The 17,662-nt window shown below is 42.1% G+C and overlaps 3 protein-coding genes across 4 annotated transcripts; all 3 read right to left on the reverse strand.

Annotated features, from left to right (window-relative positions):
• Positions 1 to 71: 71 nt before the first annotated feature.
• Positions 72 to 4,307, reverse strand: adpgk2 (ADP-dependent glucokinase 2). Its single transcript, XM_077713045.1, has 7 exons — positions 3,900 to 4,307; positions 3,014 to 3,173; positions 2,440 to 2,630; positions 2,279 to 2,375; positions 1,998 to 2,134; positions 1,797 to 1,933; positions 72 to 1,718 (listed from the first exon to the last, which is right to left on the reverse strand). The coding sequence occupies exons 1-7, from the start codon at positions 4,093 to 4,095 to the stop codon at positions 1,164 to 1,166; spliced, it is 1,473 nt and encodes a 490-aa protein (XP_077569171.1). The 5' UTR covers positions 4,096 to 4,307; the 3' UTR covers positions 72 to 1,163.
• Positions 4,308 to 4,598: 291 nt separating this feature from the next.
• On the reverse strand, positions 4,599 to 9,286 carry ctsba (cathepsin Ba). The gene is made up of 11 exons (XM_077713801.1): positions 9,120 to 9,286; positions 7,044 to 7,171; positions 6,866 to 6,951; positions 6,668 to 6,782; positions 6,484 to 6,599; positions 6,290 to 6,375; positions 6,072 to 6,218; positions 5,785 to 5,901; positions 5,339 to 5,467; positions 5,173 to 5,254; positions 4,599 to 5,079 (listed from the first exon to the last, which is right to left on the reverse strand). The coding sequence occupies exons 2-10, from the start codon at positions 7,164 to 7,166 to the stop codon at positions 5,181 to 5,183; spliced, it is 993 nt and encodes a 330-aa protein (XP_077569927.1). The 5' UTR covers positions 7,167 to 7,171; positions 9,120 to 9,286; the 3' UTR covers positions 4,599 to 5,079; positions 5,173 to 5,180.
• A 352-nt stretch (positions 9,287 to 9,638) lies between these two features.
• Positions 9,639 to 17,033, reverse strand: xkr5b (XK related 5b). Of its 2 annotated transcripts, none has more exons than XM_077713880.1 (13): positions 16,740 to 17,033; positions 15,748 to 15,837; positions 15,556 to 15,661; positions 15,296 to 15,462; positions 14,459 to 14,592; positions 14,277 to 14,355; positions 14,026 to 14,195; positions 13,836 to 13,947; positions 13,159 to 13,326; positions 12,884 to 13,077; positions 12,733 to 12,798; positions 12,445 to 12,625; positions 9,639 to 12,376 (listed from the first exon to the last, which is right to left on the reverse strand). In XM_077713880.1, the coding sequence occupies exons 1-13, from the start codon at positions 16,846 to 16,848 to the stop codon at positions 11,742 to 11,744; spliced, it is 2,211 nt and encodes a 736-aa protein (XP_077570006.1). In that variant the 5' UTR covers positions 16,849 to 17,033; the 3' UTR covers positions 9,639 to 11,741. The 2 variants fall into 2 exon arrangements, with proteins under 2 accessions (XP_077570006.1, XP_077570004.1); XM_077713878.1 differs by having other exon boundaries at positions 12,715 to 12,798.
• Between the last annotated feature and the right edge of the window lie 629 nt (positions 17,034 to 17,662).

Here is a 17,662-nt window from a genome sequence, read left to right on the forward strand (position 1 = left end):
TGTTAAAGTGCTCGCTTAGCATGTGAGAAGCAGTGGGATCTTTTAAATACATAGATTCTAGAGGAGGACACCAAGATTTTGAAATGAACCTTTACTTATACAAAAAAAATAGTTTTTTTTTTGTATAAGTAGAACTTCATTTCTTGGTGTCCCCCTTGCAGGGAACATGTAAACTCCACACAGGTGAACTGACCTGGATTTGAAACCAGGTCCCCACTGGGAGGCTGACGCACTAAGCACTCAGCCACCAGGTCACATAGTGAAGTATGCCATCTTCTTCACAAATTTTGCAAAGGCACCAACTACAAAACAAATTAGGACTCCTGCATGGTCCTCAGAAGAGTATTGGAACCGAAAGTGTGGAAAAGCACATTCCAGCCCTTTGTTTGGTGCCAAGTCCTAATTTGTTTCGTATTCGGTGCTTTCTTTGCAAAATTGGTGAAGAAGGGACACACTCTTCACTGTATTGGGTGACTCTAACATGCCAAATGCCTTTTCTTTTGAAGTGAACGCCATTTCTTAACCTGAGAAGAGAGAAATACTAAACGTTAAAACCTGAAACGTTTCTACACAAGCTGTGAAAATTTGAGGTCATACCAACGAAAATTGTAAAAATGATTGGCCTATAAAATGGAATCCAACATTTTGGAACAGTCTATACTTTCACATATAATGGGATCGATCATGTGGCGGGTCGTTTCGGGAGGCCATTGGGATGAAATGTAGTGCACCGGCTAGTCAAAAAGTTGACATCAACAAAAAGTAACTATCTTTTGAAATTATTAAATCCATATAATTAGTTGGCAGTGAAAACTTGCTGCTTGTCAAAAATGGCAGCAAATAGTTTTAAAAACTGTTTTCATTTTCTCAAATGCCGCTTTTACACACAAAGTAAAAGATGGCATTGTGGGCCTTTTTTTGTCGTGTACTCACTGCAATGGGATTTTTCCACCCTGGAGGTAGTAGTATGATCGACAGAGGCACAACTGTGAAGAGGGAGGGCATTTCTTATGCCGTGAAACTCACCTCTTTTGCCTTAAAAACAATGGGTTTTTTTTGTTAAAAGGGGCATTAAAAAGCACATATTTCACCCAAACCTTTAGCAGAATCTCGTCGGGTCATTCGTAGGAGTGGTCTATTGTCCGCGGTATGCCCTCGCCGCTTTAGATTTGAAGCACTAGGCCGGCGGCCGAGATGTTGTCGCCGCCACCCGCCGTCTGGTAGACGTGGGTGCACACGAGCACGGGCGCCACGCAGATCTGATAGTCGTCCTCGTCCCAGCAGCTGACGGGCCGGCTCTCCCGCAGAGGGATACGCACGCTGCCCTCCCGTCGGCTGACGGCGAAGGAATCGTCCATGATGAGCCGAGCCTTGCTGGGGTCGATGTGGTCGGAGCCGCACACGTGACGGTTTGCCGTGAGTGAGGCCTTGGCCGTGGCCGACATGGTGTTCTTCCACTGCGAGCCCCTGGTCACGATCATGGCTTGGAAGGCCAAGGTGTGCACGTGGAGGCGGGTCAGCGGCCTGCTCCGTGTCCGGCCGTTACCTTGAGCCACCGCGTCTTTGTGGCGACGGTTCACCATGCGGTAGACCTCCCTCATTTGGTCCAGAACGGTGGCTACGCGAGGGTTGGGGTCGGACAGAACGGCGATGCTGGAGCCTTTGAGGAGGCTTAGCAGATTGGGAAGCTCCTGTTCGTTCATTCCTAAAGAGTCTGCCTGGAAAAACATAACAGTTGTTGAGAAACTTCTTTTTTAACCAATTTTTGCTTCAAAAAAACCTTAACTTTGACATACTTGAGGGATAACATATTGAAGAAGGTCTTGCATGATGCTTTCTTCCACAAAACTGGCCATCTCAAAATGGACGCCGAGGGCGGGGGAGGACGTGGACAGCACTTCGGACAGACGGGAAAGCAGAGCAGAACGCTCGCCTGTGCGATTGAGAGGGCCGTCAAACAACACTCTCACAAATAATTGTCATTGAATTCATCTCACCTGACTGGAAAGGAAAATTGTCCATCATTTGTAAGCCGCCCACCACCAGAAGGTCTGGGTTAAAGTCTTTCAGCTTCTTGGAAAACTCTTCCATGGATGCGAGGTAAGGGTTATGGTCGTCGCTGTGGACGATGTACCTGGAAGGCGGAAAATGGGCAAATATAGGATCAATACATTTGGGGGCCACAATTTCAGTAAGAGGCCTTTGGAAAATTCATTTTGCGTCCTCAACAATTTTGCCAACTTCCTAAACTTGACCTCCTTCAACACCCACAAAATACCTGTTGGCTCTACGTGAAGAATACTGCCCCCACGTGGCACCAGATGGATACTCCAAGATGAGATGAATGTCTGGCTCTTCCACGACGTTTCCTGCAACTGATGACGAATTCTAATGTTTTGGGAGTTTCTCACTCGCTGGCAATTTGCGTGCTGTCATTACCAGTGATGTGCCGCGAGAGGACGTCAACAAAGTCCGAGCTGAAGCTCCCCCCGAGCAACACATCGCATCCCTCCGTGGCCATGCGGCCGGCCATGACGGGAGCGTTGCCGCCGATCGACCATCTGTTTCCGGGTAGGTCACGGGACACTTCCACCAGTTCGCTGAAGAGTGTCTCGTTTAGGACAAAGCGCCTAGCAGGGAGGACAAAGACACCAAAATGGCCATTAGTGAACTGCCAGACTGTCCAGTCAAGTTTTTTCATGTTTTATGCAACATTTGTTCTTTTTTTTTTGTATTGAAATTTCATTCATAGATGAAAAAATACATTTAGTTTAACATTTTACCTGTTTATATTTTCTCTTTTTTAAAATAAATGACCTTATTGACCTCATTTTCTTGCATTATGGCGTTTCGTCTGGTACTTCTTTTGTCATATTAACTCGTTGGCTATCACTGATGGAGATAGGCGTCCAATCATTTTGATTGGGCAGAGTGAGAGCAAACCTTTAGCTGTAACACATTGACATTTCCATCGTGGCGGTTTCCAAACGAACAACACTTCCTCGCTGCTTACTCTGCTGCAGCCCCCGGAGTAAAGAAGTAGGCGAAGCTCTGGGACAGCTCCTCTGCGTTTTTGATGTAGTCGTGATGCAGAGGTTGGTCGGCCGGCGACAGGCCCATTTTGTTGAGAAGCGTCACACCGTCCACAAGAAGGTCCACGCAGCCTCCAAATCCTGCAGGAGAAAAGAAAATTGGGCCAAATGTTCAGTTTGTGTAACACGGCCGGTGATTAGACGAGCGGGGTGTAACAATCTTAACATAGTAGGATGCTACGTTGACATGTGTTGTCACTGTTATTAAAGGGGCTGTAACCGTGCAAAGGTTGCAGAAGATACAAGATAATATGTCAACACCTAAATGTCAGTTCAACTTTGAGCTGCTCAATTCAGAAAAAATGTGGTTATCTGAGGTCTTATCGTGCACCATCAGGTCACCAAAAGGCAAACAATGTTTTAGCACTGCCTTGTAAACATTCTAAAGGTGTAAAATTATCAAAGCCAAAAGGGGGAGGACTCTAATTACTGGTTCTGGTTTGCAAGTTTCTCCTGTACCGAATAGCAATAAGTTCCTTCCATTCCTTAAATCCTTTACAGAATACTTACACTGCATTAGTGAGATTTTTTGAAAAGGGACTTGCCCCATAAACCTTTGATCCAAATGAGGTTTTAAAAACAGTGACTTGCCCTATAAACCTTTTCAAGTCAAACTGGCTCAAGCCACTCGACTCGAGTCGGTGCCAAGTTCCCACAGCAAATCCCCCAATCCAACTACTATGGCAGTTTTAATTGAGCAAAAAAAGTCAACCAAGACGCCATTTTTGCAGTATTTGCAGTCGTCAAATGACTTAAGTTTTAGCATTTCAATGGACACGGAATGGCGTTAATCGTGCTAGTCCTTACCGATTGCCACCTTCGGTCGAGCGATTTGATTCATTCCAACTTTGCTTTCGGCACGGAGCAGCGACGATAAGACGATATCCAACCGCTCGTCAAGCACTTCGTTGCCCGTTGAGCGAAACCAAAAGGCCAAAATAGCAGCAAATAAGGAGATTGCGGAGCCATATTTCATCCACGACGTCCGGACGCCACCTTCCATCGTGCACCCACTGGCTTGCTAGTACTTGAAGTATACCTGCTCACTTGAAGGAACTGTACTAGCACGTTCCAACTGCGCGCCTGACAGGGGTGTTTGTTTTGTGTCACGGGGTGTCCCGAACGTACTCTAATGAGAAATAAGCTACGTATACGTGTTCGTTAGTTTAGGAATAAATACAAATAAAACGACGTGTAACTAGCCAACATTCGTGAACGGTTCTTTTACTTGTTTTAGATTCCATTGATAGCAGAAATAATGGAGCAGTGCGTAAAAATGAGCCTACCCTTATCCTCCCCCTGTAGGGGCGTGTCATATTGACAACAAGGCGGAAGTGGAGTAGCCTGCAGCGTGTATTATTTAACGTGTTATTTTTCTTTCAATAAATCTATATATATCGATGAAAAGTTGGTGTTTTATGTTCCCATGACAAAGTAGACTGTGTCATCAGATTGCATTGTTGTACTAAACAGAAAACATTAGTACTACTCTAGAAGAACCACAAATTATCGATAACAAAAACATATTTTAATTCAGAACTTTAACAGTTGCATAATAAGATTTTGTTCACTGCAGACAAATTTCAAAGACCAATTCCTGATTTTCATTTTATGACATTTAAAAGCACTTATGAGTTTAACATAAAAGCAGTGATGATTAAAACAATCAACACATTTAGGATCCTGGGCTAGCCTATCAAATTGTAGTGCACATTGCAAAATTGAGCTGTGAAGAAAGTGAAATAGACATTTTAAACAGTCAAACCCGTGCAAATAAAAAAAATCATTTCTAAAAGAACACGACACCTCAGGCACATTCAGTGGTTGGGACATTCTAAAAATCAAACCAGCATTTATAACCTCGCATTCTATCTTGAACTGCTGCTATTGAAAAAAATAATTGTGCAGTTTAAACTTAACTTTTCATTTCAGTGCAGGCAAGAGGAGAGTTGCCCTCATGTAAGCGACAAAGTGGGCACTCAAAAACCTGCAGGAAAAATAAGGAGACTTAATGGAATAATAAATGAAGAGCTTAATCGATAGCAGTTGAACTGCACTTTGCTATTTGATGTCATCGTACCTTTGGTTCTACATGGGAACACCAGCCACAACTTCTGACTCAATTCCACAGTGGTTTGACCCACGCAAGATTTTGAAGAACCCTGGAAAAACAACAAATCAGATGTTTGGAATAAAAACAAAGCACTTTTTTGCCAGTTGAAATGGATTAGTGAAGGTTCTCTGACCATTATCACCCCAGTCAGCGTTCCAGGAGTTGGCACAGAGCCAGTAAGGGGTGCCATCTTCTTCACCCCAGCCAAGGATCTTGATGGCATGTCCCCCCAGCATGGATCCAGTCACATGCTGATACACACCTGCAAGAAAAAAAAAGATCAGTGGCTGATACATGGTAAAAAAAAAGTAAAAATGTTGCCCGTCACATATAAACAACAATAGGGATCACGTAGAAATAAAGTTTTAAAATGATATTTAATGACAAACATTCAAATGAGGTGTGTAGCCCCAACATAGTACGTTGGTCCGTGTTTCTATTAAATTCCATGAAAAACTTGAACATTAGGTGAAATTGTTTGACTAGAAATTGTAAGTTGGGCGATTTCCATTTGTTTATTATTTTAGTATTTTTATATTTCAGCATAGGTGTAGGAAGACGATGCAACAATGCATTTACCAGATTTGTAGAGAACAAAGTCTGCATAGACCCTGAAAGCTCCCTCTACTGGACCATTCTTGTAAATCTCCGTCTGAATCTGCTTTTCATCGGACAGAACGCTGTACGACGTTTTACCTGAAACATAAAAAAAAAAAATCTCTATCTATTATCTATCCATGTGCTTTTATAGCTTCAGCTTTTCCACAGTTTTTCAGTTTTTTTTTTGAGATTTTGCAGATTTGGCAGTACAAAGCCAAAAAGGGGGAATATTGCAGAAATATTTTTTGCAAGAGAAAAAGATTAACCAAAATGCTTGTCCTGCGAGTAGCTGGGCGAGTAGCCGGGTTCACACATTTTCTGGCACGTGGGTGTGTCGCCGCCCTCGCCACTGCAGGGAGGTCGGGTACCGTTCACGTGGTGCTCGCAGGGCGCGATGCTGTAGGGCTGGCAACCTATACACAGGAAGATGGCATTAGAATCCAAAATTGACTCTCCTCCGCCTTGTTTGCAGCGTGTGACCTACCGATGTGGGAATTATAGAGACCGCCGGAAACCAGTCCAGTATTGGTCCAGAATTCCCAGGCTGTTGATGGGTAGCCACCGTTACATCTAAGAGAAAGTGAAGAAATATTAAACGCAAAGAGGAAACTCAAAGGGTTAACTAAATTGCCACTCTTGTCTATATGAGGTTAAAGAAAAATGTAGCAGTCCTCTTACCCCATGCCACAACTATCACAGCAAGTCAGCAAATCCTGAGCCGAGATCTCGACGCTGACCTTGGCATTACTGTGGATGCACACGCGGTCGGATATGGCCTCCGCCGCACCGAATGCCTGGAAAAAGTGGAGAACATTGTAACCCGGGGATGTAGTAATATCAAAAATAGTTTTTGCTTCTTTACCCAACAGGAACCACAGGAGCCCTGGTCTCTGATCTCCTTCAACGTGGGGCAGTTGGGCCACTGTTCCCTGGAGTCAAAGTTCTTTGGCAGCATCACGTCGCCAGTGTACTGAACCCTGCAAACCAGGGAAATATTTTCAGTTGACTTGTAATGATAGCACTAAGCAGACCAAGACTCTCATCTTCACATAACACTCACAGTTCAGGAAGTTTGGGTCCCATCAGAAAGGTTCCGCACAGGGTTTTCACATAACCAAAATCGTCCTTTCGAAAGTTGTGAGCGGCCTGCAAAAGAGGAACATATGGTTGGTGAGTGAATGTCAGTAAAAAATAAAAAATAACGAGGAAAAAAAGAGAAAGGGAACAAAAATGCTCACCTTCCAGGTAGTGTTTATCTTGTTAATGAAGTCAACCATCTCTGAGGACAGTGGGTGGATGTTCGGTTTGGCCCAGCTCAGTGACAAACCAGCAGCCAATAAAATGAAGCGTGCACACCACATGTTGCCTAAAAAGAACATCAAATACGCATTTAAAAGTTTAACCTTGACATATTTTGCTCCATCGTCATTTCTGACAAAGTCTCATGTAAGAAGTCAAATGCATTCTGTGATCCCACTTCAACAACGGCCGACGTCGTTCAAAAAATCCCATTTTATCTATGTTTTAACTCTGATTGGATCCAAATATCTGCAAGCCGTGCAATTTGAAGTGCACTTCAATTTGAAGCAAGCAGAACAAAGAGCCATTGGAAAATGCCAAGTGGGGCTTGTGTTCTACTTAAGTACTGTCCACTAATGTAATGTCCGGGAAGGCTGTCTCATTTTAAGCGCCACTGATGATGAAAAATACCCAATGTATTTTGATTGAGTTTGTTTGAGAACAAATACATTTGATTTTTTGAAAATAAATAAATAAAACAATACATCATGAAATATATATGCTACCTAAAGCAAGTAGCATTGCTGTTACTCTTAAAGAAGGGAAAAGTTTAGTATTGTGGCAACTAATACCCCCACCCCCCCAAAAAAAGCACACATGAACCAAATTTTACAGTGATTTGTAATCAGGAACTGTTAAAAAGTCATAAGGAAATGAAGAAGAAGAAGTGAACACAGACCCGACACCGCAGGTTAATTTCACTTCATTGCTATAAAGAATACTTAGCCAGGATTCACTTCCAGAAAATTCAAGAAGGGCATTTAAGGATTATATAATGTTATGTACTATGTATATGGCAACACAGCACTACATTTGGACTGCACTACTGCATTCAATTGACTGCTATTTAAAATGTTGCCAAATAAGATCTGGAACAATTTGGATTTTGAAATCAGCCAAATTAGGTTGAATGTCAATATTTGACCTTTTAAAAATATAAAACAACCTCCTACAAATATTTTTTTCTGGGATGCAATAGTTAAAAAAAAATGTGTTTCACTTTGCTATCTAGACTGAATAAAGATGGACATGGAACACACGCTGTACCATGTGCCAACAGGTCTAAATGCATAGGTATTTAGACCTGTTGGCACATGGAACACACGCTGTACCATGTCCATCATTTGAATGCTTTTACAGTTAAGTTCAATTTTTTAGCTTAGAACTAACAAGAAGCACCCAGTTTTATCATTTAAAAACTAAATGTCAAGACTCTACCACAAACGATAGTCACCACATGGAATTTTAGTGAGATGAACCACAAAAAACTGCACTGCGTCCTCAAATGGAAATTTGGAGGCGTTGTTGACGTGCAGCGCTGGTTGTGCACGTCACCTTTCTTAGACATTTATTCAACATAAACCACCTCGTCTTGGAGGTTCCTGTTTCTGTGTGTCATACCTGAAATAAGTTTCCAGCTAAAAAAAAAAACACCAGGCCACCACATTAGACTTTGCCTCCTTCTTATCTGATTTATTCTTCAAAGGTGTTTTTTCACTCCAATTTTGCAAAAAGGCCAGCAAACCCATCAAACTCAAACTTTACGCCTGTTTCTATATTGAATGTGAGAATTCAGTTAATGCGCCCAATGACAGCGAAAGACGTTCAATCCATTTGCCTTGGAAGTTGTGCAACGATGAATACCAGTGCAAATGGATTTCACGCTTACTAGTGATAAACTCATTTTAAAAATATTTGATTAAATAATAACAATAATACAATCCTTAAAACACATCATGACATATTTATGCGACCTAGTAGAGATAGCTTTGCTGTCAGCCTCTCCCAGTTCAAATAATTTTTGTTGGCGTAATGTTCTATACTAATCAAATTGACGGTGATTGACGTTCAAACGTTAAAATGGATTGTACGTCTGCCGCCTTCAATCACAGCAACTGCACGTTTAATTTAAACACAGAAAATGTCCATCGGGTATTTAAAACGAAAACTGACTCGACCAACGGTAAACTTCGCATGATCATGTGGCCTGATTAAACATATACATTTATAATTACCTGCAGCTAGTTTGTCACGAGATGATCTGAGGAAAGTAAGGTGCGGCACTTTGCTCAACAACAACTACGTACTACTTTTGCCAATCACTGAATCGAAACAACACTCGGCGACTACATTTAGACGTCACATCATGTGACCAGTCACATGTACGCTGCTGATGTGATCCTGACAAGCGCATGCGCACACATTGACCTTCAAAACATGGTATAAATGTGTACTCATTGGCATCTCTCTCAGGCAATATGGTTTCAAATTCTCTGAACATTGATTGGACTGAAATGTGATAATTCAGTGCAAGGCGCTTCCAGGTTCTAATTTCCACATTTTAAACAGATTTTGATATCCATGTGTCTGGAAAAAAACAAGCATCGATAGCCAGTTTCTCTTCCGTCTTATAACTATCCACAAACAATGAGAAATGATGACCTATGTAAAATACCATTTGATCCATAACTATATTTTCATTTCATCAGCCAATTTTTTAGGCATCAAATAAAACAAACAGTTTTTGACTGAGGTTACTGACTTTATTTTGCCACATCAATAGCACAGTTAGTGTCTCGGTACCATCAACCACCGTAAAGATGAAGGGATCAGTGTCACGACAAAAGTAAAAAAAAAAAAAAAAACATCCACATATTTCAACAGAATGACTCAAATGCATAAAAAAAAGAGAAATGCACACGAGTGCAGAGTCGCGGTTGCAGAAAAGCACTGATTCATGACATTTGTTTTGCATCTTAAAGCGTGTCTATTTGGTATTATTGCACAAAGATACATATTTTGAGCTGCTTTATTGCTGTGTTTGCATCTAAGCAGGTGCAATGTCTACTACAGTAATGCAATAGGCGCCTGTGCTTCTCATGCATAAACATTGCTTTTCTTGATATAATTGATCAACTTTTCAGTCTATACTGCTTTACTCCCTTTATCACGATCCCAATAAATTGCAAAAATTAATTTATTCCTACCGTGAGAGTATTTTTTTATCGCTACGCAGTAGCTTGAGAAAAAATATCAAAGTAATGCTGCTCAGCTACTAGCTGTTTTTTTCTTTTTAATCATCGTAGCATGCACATGTTGATTTCTAGTGGTTTTAATGCTTGTTGTGTTAAAGTTGACAATCCATTTTTGCTGGAACAAATGTTGATTTGACGTAAAGGAACGTCAATGGTAGGAAGGAGTTCAGGTTCAATATGAAAAGAAACTACAGCATACTTAAATTTAATTAATTTACTATCATGGGTTAACAAAAAGATTGTATGAATATTTAATCTATCTATCATTTACTTCTAAAGAACTTAAAACTGGATGTTGAATGTGCAAAATCTGAACATTTTTAGTTCTTTTTAAAGAGAAATATGGTTGAGACAAAAAACAAACCATTTTCAAACACCTTGAAAACTTTTGTGGCCTACAAGTTCTCTTTTGGTGATTTTTGAAAGTAACAATTTAAGTATAAAGAAGTTATCTTTTTTTGATTGTGTTTTTACAATGAACTGTAGTATTGTGTGGCTACTAATTGTTAAAAGTAAGAATTCACAAAAACCTGTAAATAAGCTGCATCGGGGTAGATTGCCTTAAATGTACCGAGCGAATAAAATCATTAGAATTACAAAAGTGAAATCCTTTTTTGGTTGATAAAATTAAGATAATATTTTCGTATCAAAACTGCTGTTTGTAGGTTTTTTTTCGAATTCTGCATTGCAACAACAGAAAACAGCCATTTCTTGGGTACGACTGCGATAATGGGGTTTAAGTTCTTTACATTTGCTCTAACAGCTTTTTTTCTCAAACATACTCATTGAGAAAGCAAATTATGAATTCCAAATCGACTACAGAAATCTTTCGTTCATTAGATGCAGACCCTCCCGCTTCAATGGCAACAAAACCATTCAATTCAAACGCATTTGCAATTGTCATACCTTGCCTACCTCTGTTTGAATGGGATTCAACACAAAAATTGCGTTAATGATGCAAAATAGTAAGACCACATATAAATGATACATATTTTGCAAGTGTACCTTAAGGTTGTGGACAGTGAATGCTGTAAAGCCCCTCCCCTTTAGGCTATGTTTAGACTGGCCATTTTTTTTTCTAATCACGCGAATGGTTACCATACAAAATGTAATAGCGGAATTAATTCATGTGATTTCAGTTGTCTGAACCTTCCTCAACATGCAGTTAACTAAAGTCCAAAGAAAGAAAGAAAAAGGCCTTTGAAAATATCAATATCAAAATTCTAGTAGGCTAAACTCCCATTATTACGAGAATGAAGTCATACGTCGTAATAGTACAAGAGAACAGTGTTAATATGACATGAAGAAAATCGTAATACCACCAAATGACCACCGTTTTGTTGATTATTTTAACTTTATGAGAGACGACGTAAGGTTTGTGCGAACACAAAACTACTTTTGCGTAACATTAGGAGATTAACGTGGTATCGGAAGGTAAAAGTCAAGTAAAATGACGAGAACCGCAAGTGTTTCAGCTGATGCGGACTTCAATTTTTGACGACATTCAGTAGGTGAGACCACAAAATGCTTTTTGGCAACACGTACATAGAGTGTAAGCGACGCTTTGTCGCCCGCCAAATGGTCGCCGGTCTCAACGAACCATTACACTGCCCTCTCTCTGCTGTCCACCAGCTGAACCATTTGTTTGCGGGCGTGGGAAATGACCGGGGTAAGCGGGGCAATCGGCGTGCTCGGTGTTGTGGCGCTAGCGGGGGTAATGACACCGGGAGTGGAAGCAGTTGGGGTGGAGGCCGCCGGGGTGATGGAACCGGGGGTCCCACCGGGGGTCGCGCGTGGGGTCGTACCGGGCGTAGCGGGGATTATCACCACCGGGGCCAGGCTTGGACTTTCTGCCCCAGCTCGGGATTCAGAACGCTGGGTAGACGTGATGAAACGAGCCTCTCTTATGCGGTAGGGGCTCCGGTAGGTGGAAATGGGTGACAGCTCGGAGCCCCAACCCAAATAGCTCCCACTAGAGGGAGAGGGTGCATCTACGCTAAAATACAAAGAGGTGTTAGGCTCTAACGGCGTGGATGATTTCTTCTCTGGTGAGCCGAGCAAGAGAGGGGAGCGACGTTCGGGTGACCAGCCGGGGGTCTTGATGTCCAGGGATCCCACCGAGGACGACTTTTCGGTCAGGCTGGTGGCGTAGCTGTCGATGTTGCGCAGGCTTTCTGGTTGGGCGGGTGATGAAAGTGTGGGTGAGCCGTAAATGGCGCTGTGGTAATCTTCATCGCCTTAGGAAAGGAGACATTCAAAATATGGTATGCGTGTGTTGATGGTTGTGCGTTGTGCTACACCAAACCTTTTTCTTCTGTCTGTGGGGCGCTGCAATCGTCTGTGATTTCTTCAAGAATGGCCTCGTGGACTGGGATGATCTCTGGAACCAATCGGATATCGTGGATGGTCGTGGGCGGAGCTTTTCTTACGGGTCTGGCGATGACGTTGGTGGGAGCTGGCTTTGGTGGTGGAGCCACCTCTCTTTCCTTGGAGGGGACGTAGACAAATTGTGAGTAGAATACCATGTATGAGTGGGAGTGACCAATGAACGGATAGCGGGAAACTGCCGTGTTACTTGTGGAGCTGGCGTCACCTGAGGTGGGAGTGGCTGAGGAGTGGGTTGGAGGGCCTGGGGAGTTTGCGGTGAAATGCGTGGAGTCTGATGGAAAGCAAATGACCAAAAACTATAACATTACCATCCGAATTCAAGAAAATCAATTCTTTTTGAATGAAAAATAACAAACCTGTAGCATACGACGAGCTTGATTGCCATAGTGGAGCTCTTCACACAGACCCATGAGTCCAGCAAGACCTCCTTCTCCGTAGAGTGACCAAATCTTGGGCACGTCCCCAGTTTTCAGAGCCAAACGGATCAACAGCCAATGATGATGCCTCCAGCCCTCCCACTGGGGTGGAAGGTCCATGAGAGTGCCGCCTCCTGATTGAATGGAAACCCACAGCCGCGATGATAAATGACCACAGTACGTATAAAAAATAAAAATAAAAAAAGTAAACGGACCAGACAGGGTGGCATGGCGTTGGAAGGTAGGCGTGACTTTTTCCTCTAATGAGAGGATAGAGCTGCTCTCCATGCAGGCGCCACTGAGCCCCCTGCGGCGAATACTCTGGAATATCTCAAAGGACTTGGGGTGCAAGAAGCGGTAGTACAGCACCAAGGAGATCACACCTGGAAGCATGGTGCGGATAGAAAGCATGTGATGCCTGCTAATGAAATACAAAGAGTCCTCGGGCTACAATGTCTTTGACTTTTAACGTTTGGACTTTTTACGTTGTCTGCCATGAAATCCCCTGCACCATAGTTTCGGCTTAGCTAGGTCTAACTGATTGTCTGTGTTGGGAGTGTCTTTGATTTTTTTTTCATACAATTCCTTTTTTAGTATGGCCGCAAAGAAGACAGCTGGGTCTTCTATCGTCTGCCAAAAGATCAGTAATTGCCATGGAAATGAAGGTTAACATCATATACAGAATGGAGACAGCCCAGAGACACTAATGGACGTCGGTAAAGACGTTTTGTGTTCACATAGACCAGACACAGACGTTGCTGACAGTCAGTCATTATTTTGAGGACTTTAACAGTGAAAATTTGAATAGGATGGAAATATAAGATACGTCGCCAATGTAGGAACAGAATTCAAGGATGTCCTGTATAAACAATAAATGAATAAAACTACCCACCAATAAGGAAACTGCAGATAACCGCCCCCGGAATGGCCACCGTATCCCATGACACCATGCTGAATAACCAAGATGAGGCCAACAGGAGGATAACGTTCTCTATAAACATCACCTGGAGTATAGGAACGCAAAAACAAAATGCTGAAAATGATAAAAAACAGAAACATAGAGAAACATTTTGGTCACCTACCAGATAGAAGCCAGCCATGCGGAGCCGCGATGGCCCGTATTTGACGTTCAGGAAAAAAAAGATGTGAATGGCTCCAAGGATCAGATTGAAGAGTCTCCATCGACTAGTTGAACGAATAATGTCAGTCTGTTGGGACACCATCCAAAACGTTGCCCCCAACCAGTGCACACCTAAAACATAAAATCAGTCCATCCACAAACAAAAGTAACAGTTAATTCAAGTAGTATTTCACTTTTTCTAAACACACTCACCTATAACTCCAAGAATCCACTGCTTGAAGATCCGGGTGAAAAGCATGAGGACACCAAATCGAGATCCTAACATGCTGAACTGTACGCACACAATCAAAAACACACCCACACAATGTGAAAAGCATATTTTGAATCAATGAACCAGGTTTTTTTTCTTTCAAAAAGGCTACGGAAGCGCTCACCCTCCACAGCAGTTGGCAAAATATGGCAGCAGGGGTCATATGCAAGTGTCCCGGCCTTATGAGGGTACACGATCTGGCGTACAGGACCAAAGCCCAAGCCAGAGATAACAAACACACCACAAAACACACCGAAGCTAGAGGATGAAAAAGGAAAGGCAAGTGATAGATATTTGACAGGAGGCAACCAAAATCAAAGGAAAGTGACCCAAATGTGTCCAAAGGTCAACAGAAAGTAAGCCATAAATGCTCCCAAAATCAAATCAATCCAAATCAAATCAAAAGCCTTTAGATTAGATGAGATCAGATAATTTTTGTCATCCGGTATTTGGGAAATGTCATTGTCACAGTAGCAAGATGGTGAGAATACAGACACAGAAAAAGACATTTTAGACGTAAATAAATAGGTAATAAATAAGTTAATAAATTATTTATTGGCATTATACACAGTTGTGTATAACAAAATTGGTGGTGCTACTCCACAAAGTGCATTTTTCCCAGAAAAAAAACATAATTAAGTAGCCGGGCAAGACAAATAGGCAAATAAGCAAAAACAATAGGAAATGACCCAGAACTGCCTCAAAAATCAACAGAAAGGTTTCCAAATCCATCTGGAAGTGCACTTAAAATTTCCCTATCAAAATCAATAGGGTCTAGGTTAAGAATTTACCCTAAGATCAACAGCAAGTGAGCCGATTTTGCCTTAAAATCAACCGGAATCCAAGCACATAGTCCAGAAATGTCAATTTTTGAGTGGACATCATTTTCTGCAAATATATAGTAATATATCTATATATAGTATGTTCCACCTTTCCACTGCAGAAGAATAATCTTTCCTACCTGGAGATTTGATGCCTATATCAGTGCAAATGAGCACATAGGTGTGCAGAAGTGTTTCAGGGAGGGTGACCACCAAAGCCTCAAGCAGGCGCAAGGCCGCCACATCGGCCTGCTGCATGATCTCTCCGTACACGTCCATGTCCGGAAGACGCATGCACTCCCAAAGCCTGCCAAGGCCGAACATACATCAAATTCTGTCCTTGGTCGTCCCGGTTGTGCCAGTTGGCTGTCAAATCAATGTTACCGATCGCACAACTGACCTTTTGAAGATGCCTAAATGCAGAATATGAGTCCAAGTGAGGGATTTTCTCCGAATCCGTCCATCTGAGAGGTACCACAGGTAGCTCAGCCATTGTGGACCCCAACCTAGAACACACACACACACACAATAGCTTAGCTTGGACTGCTATGATCGGCAATTGTAGCAAATGAAGGAGCTATAAATTGCTCACCTGGTAAGAGGAAGAGAGCAGTGAAGCCAGCCAAGTGGGCGTAACAGTAGTTGTGACCCACCCATAGATAGTAAACGAAGCAGTAGATCACTGGAAACAAATATTCCAAAAAAAATATATGAGTTCTAGTAAAGTTTGACCTGCTTCCCATGCAAAAATGTCTACTGTTGAAATGATTCATTACTAAAATGATGTACTGTAATTGTATCGTTTAAAATCCTGATTCAAAAAATAACTTCCAAGTGTAATACCATCATTACCGGAAATCTGAGAGTGTATCTTTTAACAAAGTACGGTTTATAAGCCCTATCTCTACCTTTTTTGCTTGGTAAAAATAACGGCATATTTTAATGTTGGCCTCAACGTGTTCATTAGAAGTACCTGCTTCACAAAGTCTGAAAACCACTATTTTAATACATCGAAGCAAAAATGGAGTGCATTAAAGTACTTTGCTGCTTATTCCGAAATAAAGCCGACTTCATCTTTCATTCAAATGACCTCTGCAATGATCTTCATCGCCTATGAGGAGCATTTCCCAGTCCAGCCTCCCTCCTCCATCCACTCACACATAAAATTCAAAGCGTCTGCTACACCGGCCCACCATAACTCGGCCCCACCTTGAGGAACCCCAAAAAAAAAAAAAACACACAGGATCACCCTAAAATGACCTATCATCCTCCTACAGGCCTCAATGTTCTCAGTCACAAACAATTTTTCGGGGAGCCGCATCTGAGCCAAAGCATAATAGCATGACTCTGCACTTTTGACGGCGGGATAGCACGCATGCAGGGCGTAGCATCACGCACTGCTGCAATCCGTGACGTCACGCGGCCAAAAGACAACTTCACTAAGAGTTGCATGAATACCTCCCAATCCGTGAACCCTGCAGCCAATCAGAAATGACGTGGCATCACTAGACGCTATTTTTGCATGCTCTTGCATGTGCATGCATGCATATGTGTGTGTGTGTGTGTGTCCCAGGTAGGACTCACGCGCCGTCCTCTCTGCGACAATGAGGACCGCAGTGAAGAAGAAGACGCAAACTTGGCAGCAGACCACACAGGAGCCTTCCTGGCTCGCAGGGGCTGAGTAGTCCCTCATGGCGGACCCCCCAACCCCTTCCCTCTGGCCTCACAGAGTCAGTGCCGGGGAACAGCCAGTCCTGGTAGAGGTTTGGTGGACAGCATCTGTTCTGGTGCTCAGGATAGAGTGAGAGAGTGTGAGAAAGAGAGAGAGAGGGAGAGGTAGGAGAGAGTGAGATGGGGTGGTCCCGTTGCTGCAGAGTGCGCGTTCGCTTCTTTTTTTTTTTTTTGGATGCGCGTTCCTGTTGGTGCCGTTAAAGAGACAGCAGCCGGGTAGTATCCATAAGAATTTCATTGCTGAAATGGAGAACATTTTGAAAAAAAAGTTAGACGTCACCTAAAAATGCAAATAAATAAAATATAATGCAGTTTCTGACTAATTAACCTGGGAGTAAATCTGAAAATCAAATGCTTGACAGTAGTTTTAGAAATACCAAGCAACTCTGGAGTACTCACTAGGGGTTATTGTCATATTAGGAGAATATATTTCTATTATGAAACACAAGAGGTGATCAAATTTAAACAGATTGGTCTATATAATTTATAGCATCTTATTTATGGCTTCTTTTTTTTTTACCTCGGTGTCCTTTTGACCCCAATATTTTACGACCAGTTTTGTTTCACAGTACAACTATAAATCACTTATTCTTAATGTAATATTTAGCTCATTGCAAGACATTGACAAAATATAACTACATTACTAAATAGAATAATCATAATAATAATAATGGAATAATATAATTTTCACCTCCTGCCTTTGGACAGCATTGTCATCCTGATACATATTTTTTTTATTTATTTAACATATTTTACAATCCTCTGTGCTTGGAATC

The sequence above is a fragment of the Stigmatopora nigra genome, chromosome 3, assembly GCF_051989575.1.
Source record: "Stigmatopora nigra isolate UIUO_SnigA chromosome 3, RoL_Snig_1.1, whole genome shotgun sequence".
NCBI classification, from domain to species: Eukaryota; Metazoa; Chordata; class Actinopteri; order Syngnathiformes; family Syngnathidae; genus Stigmatopora; species Stigmatopora nigra.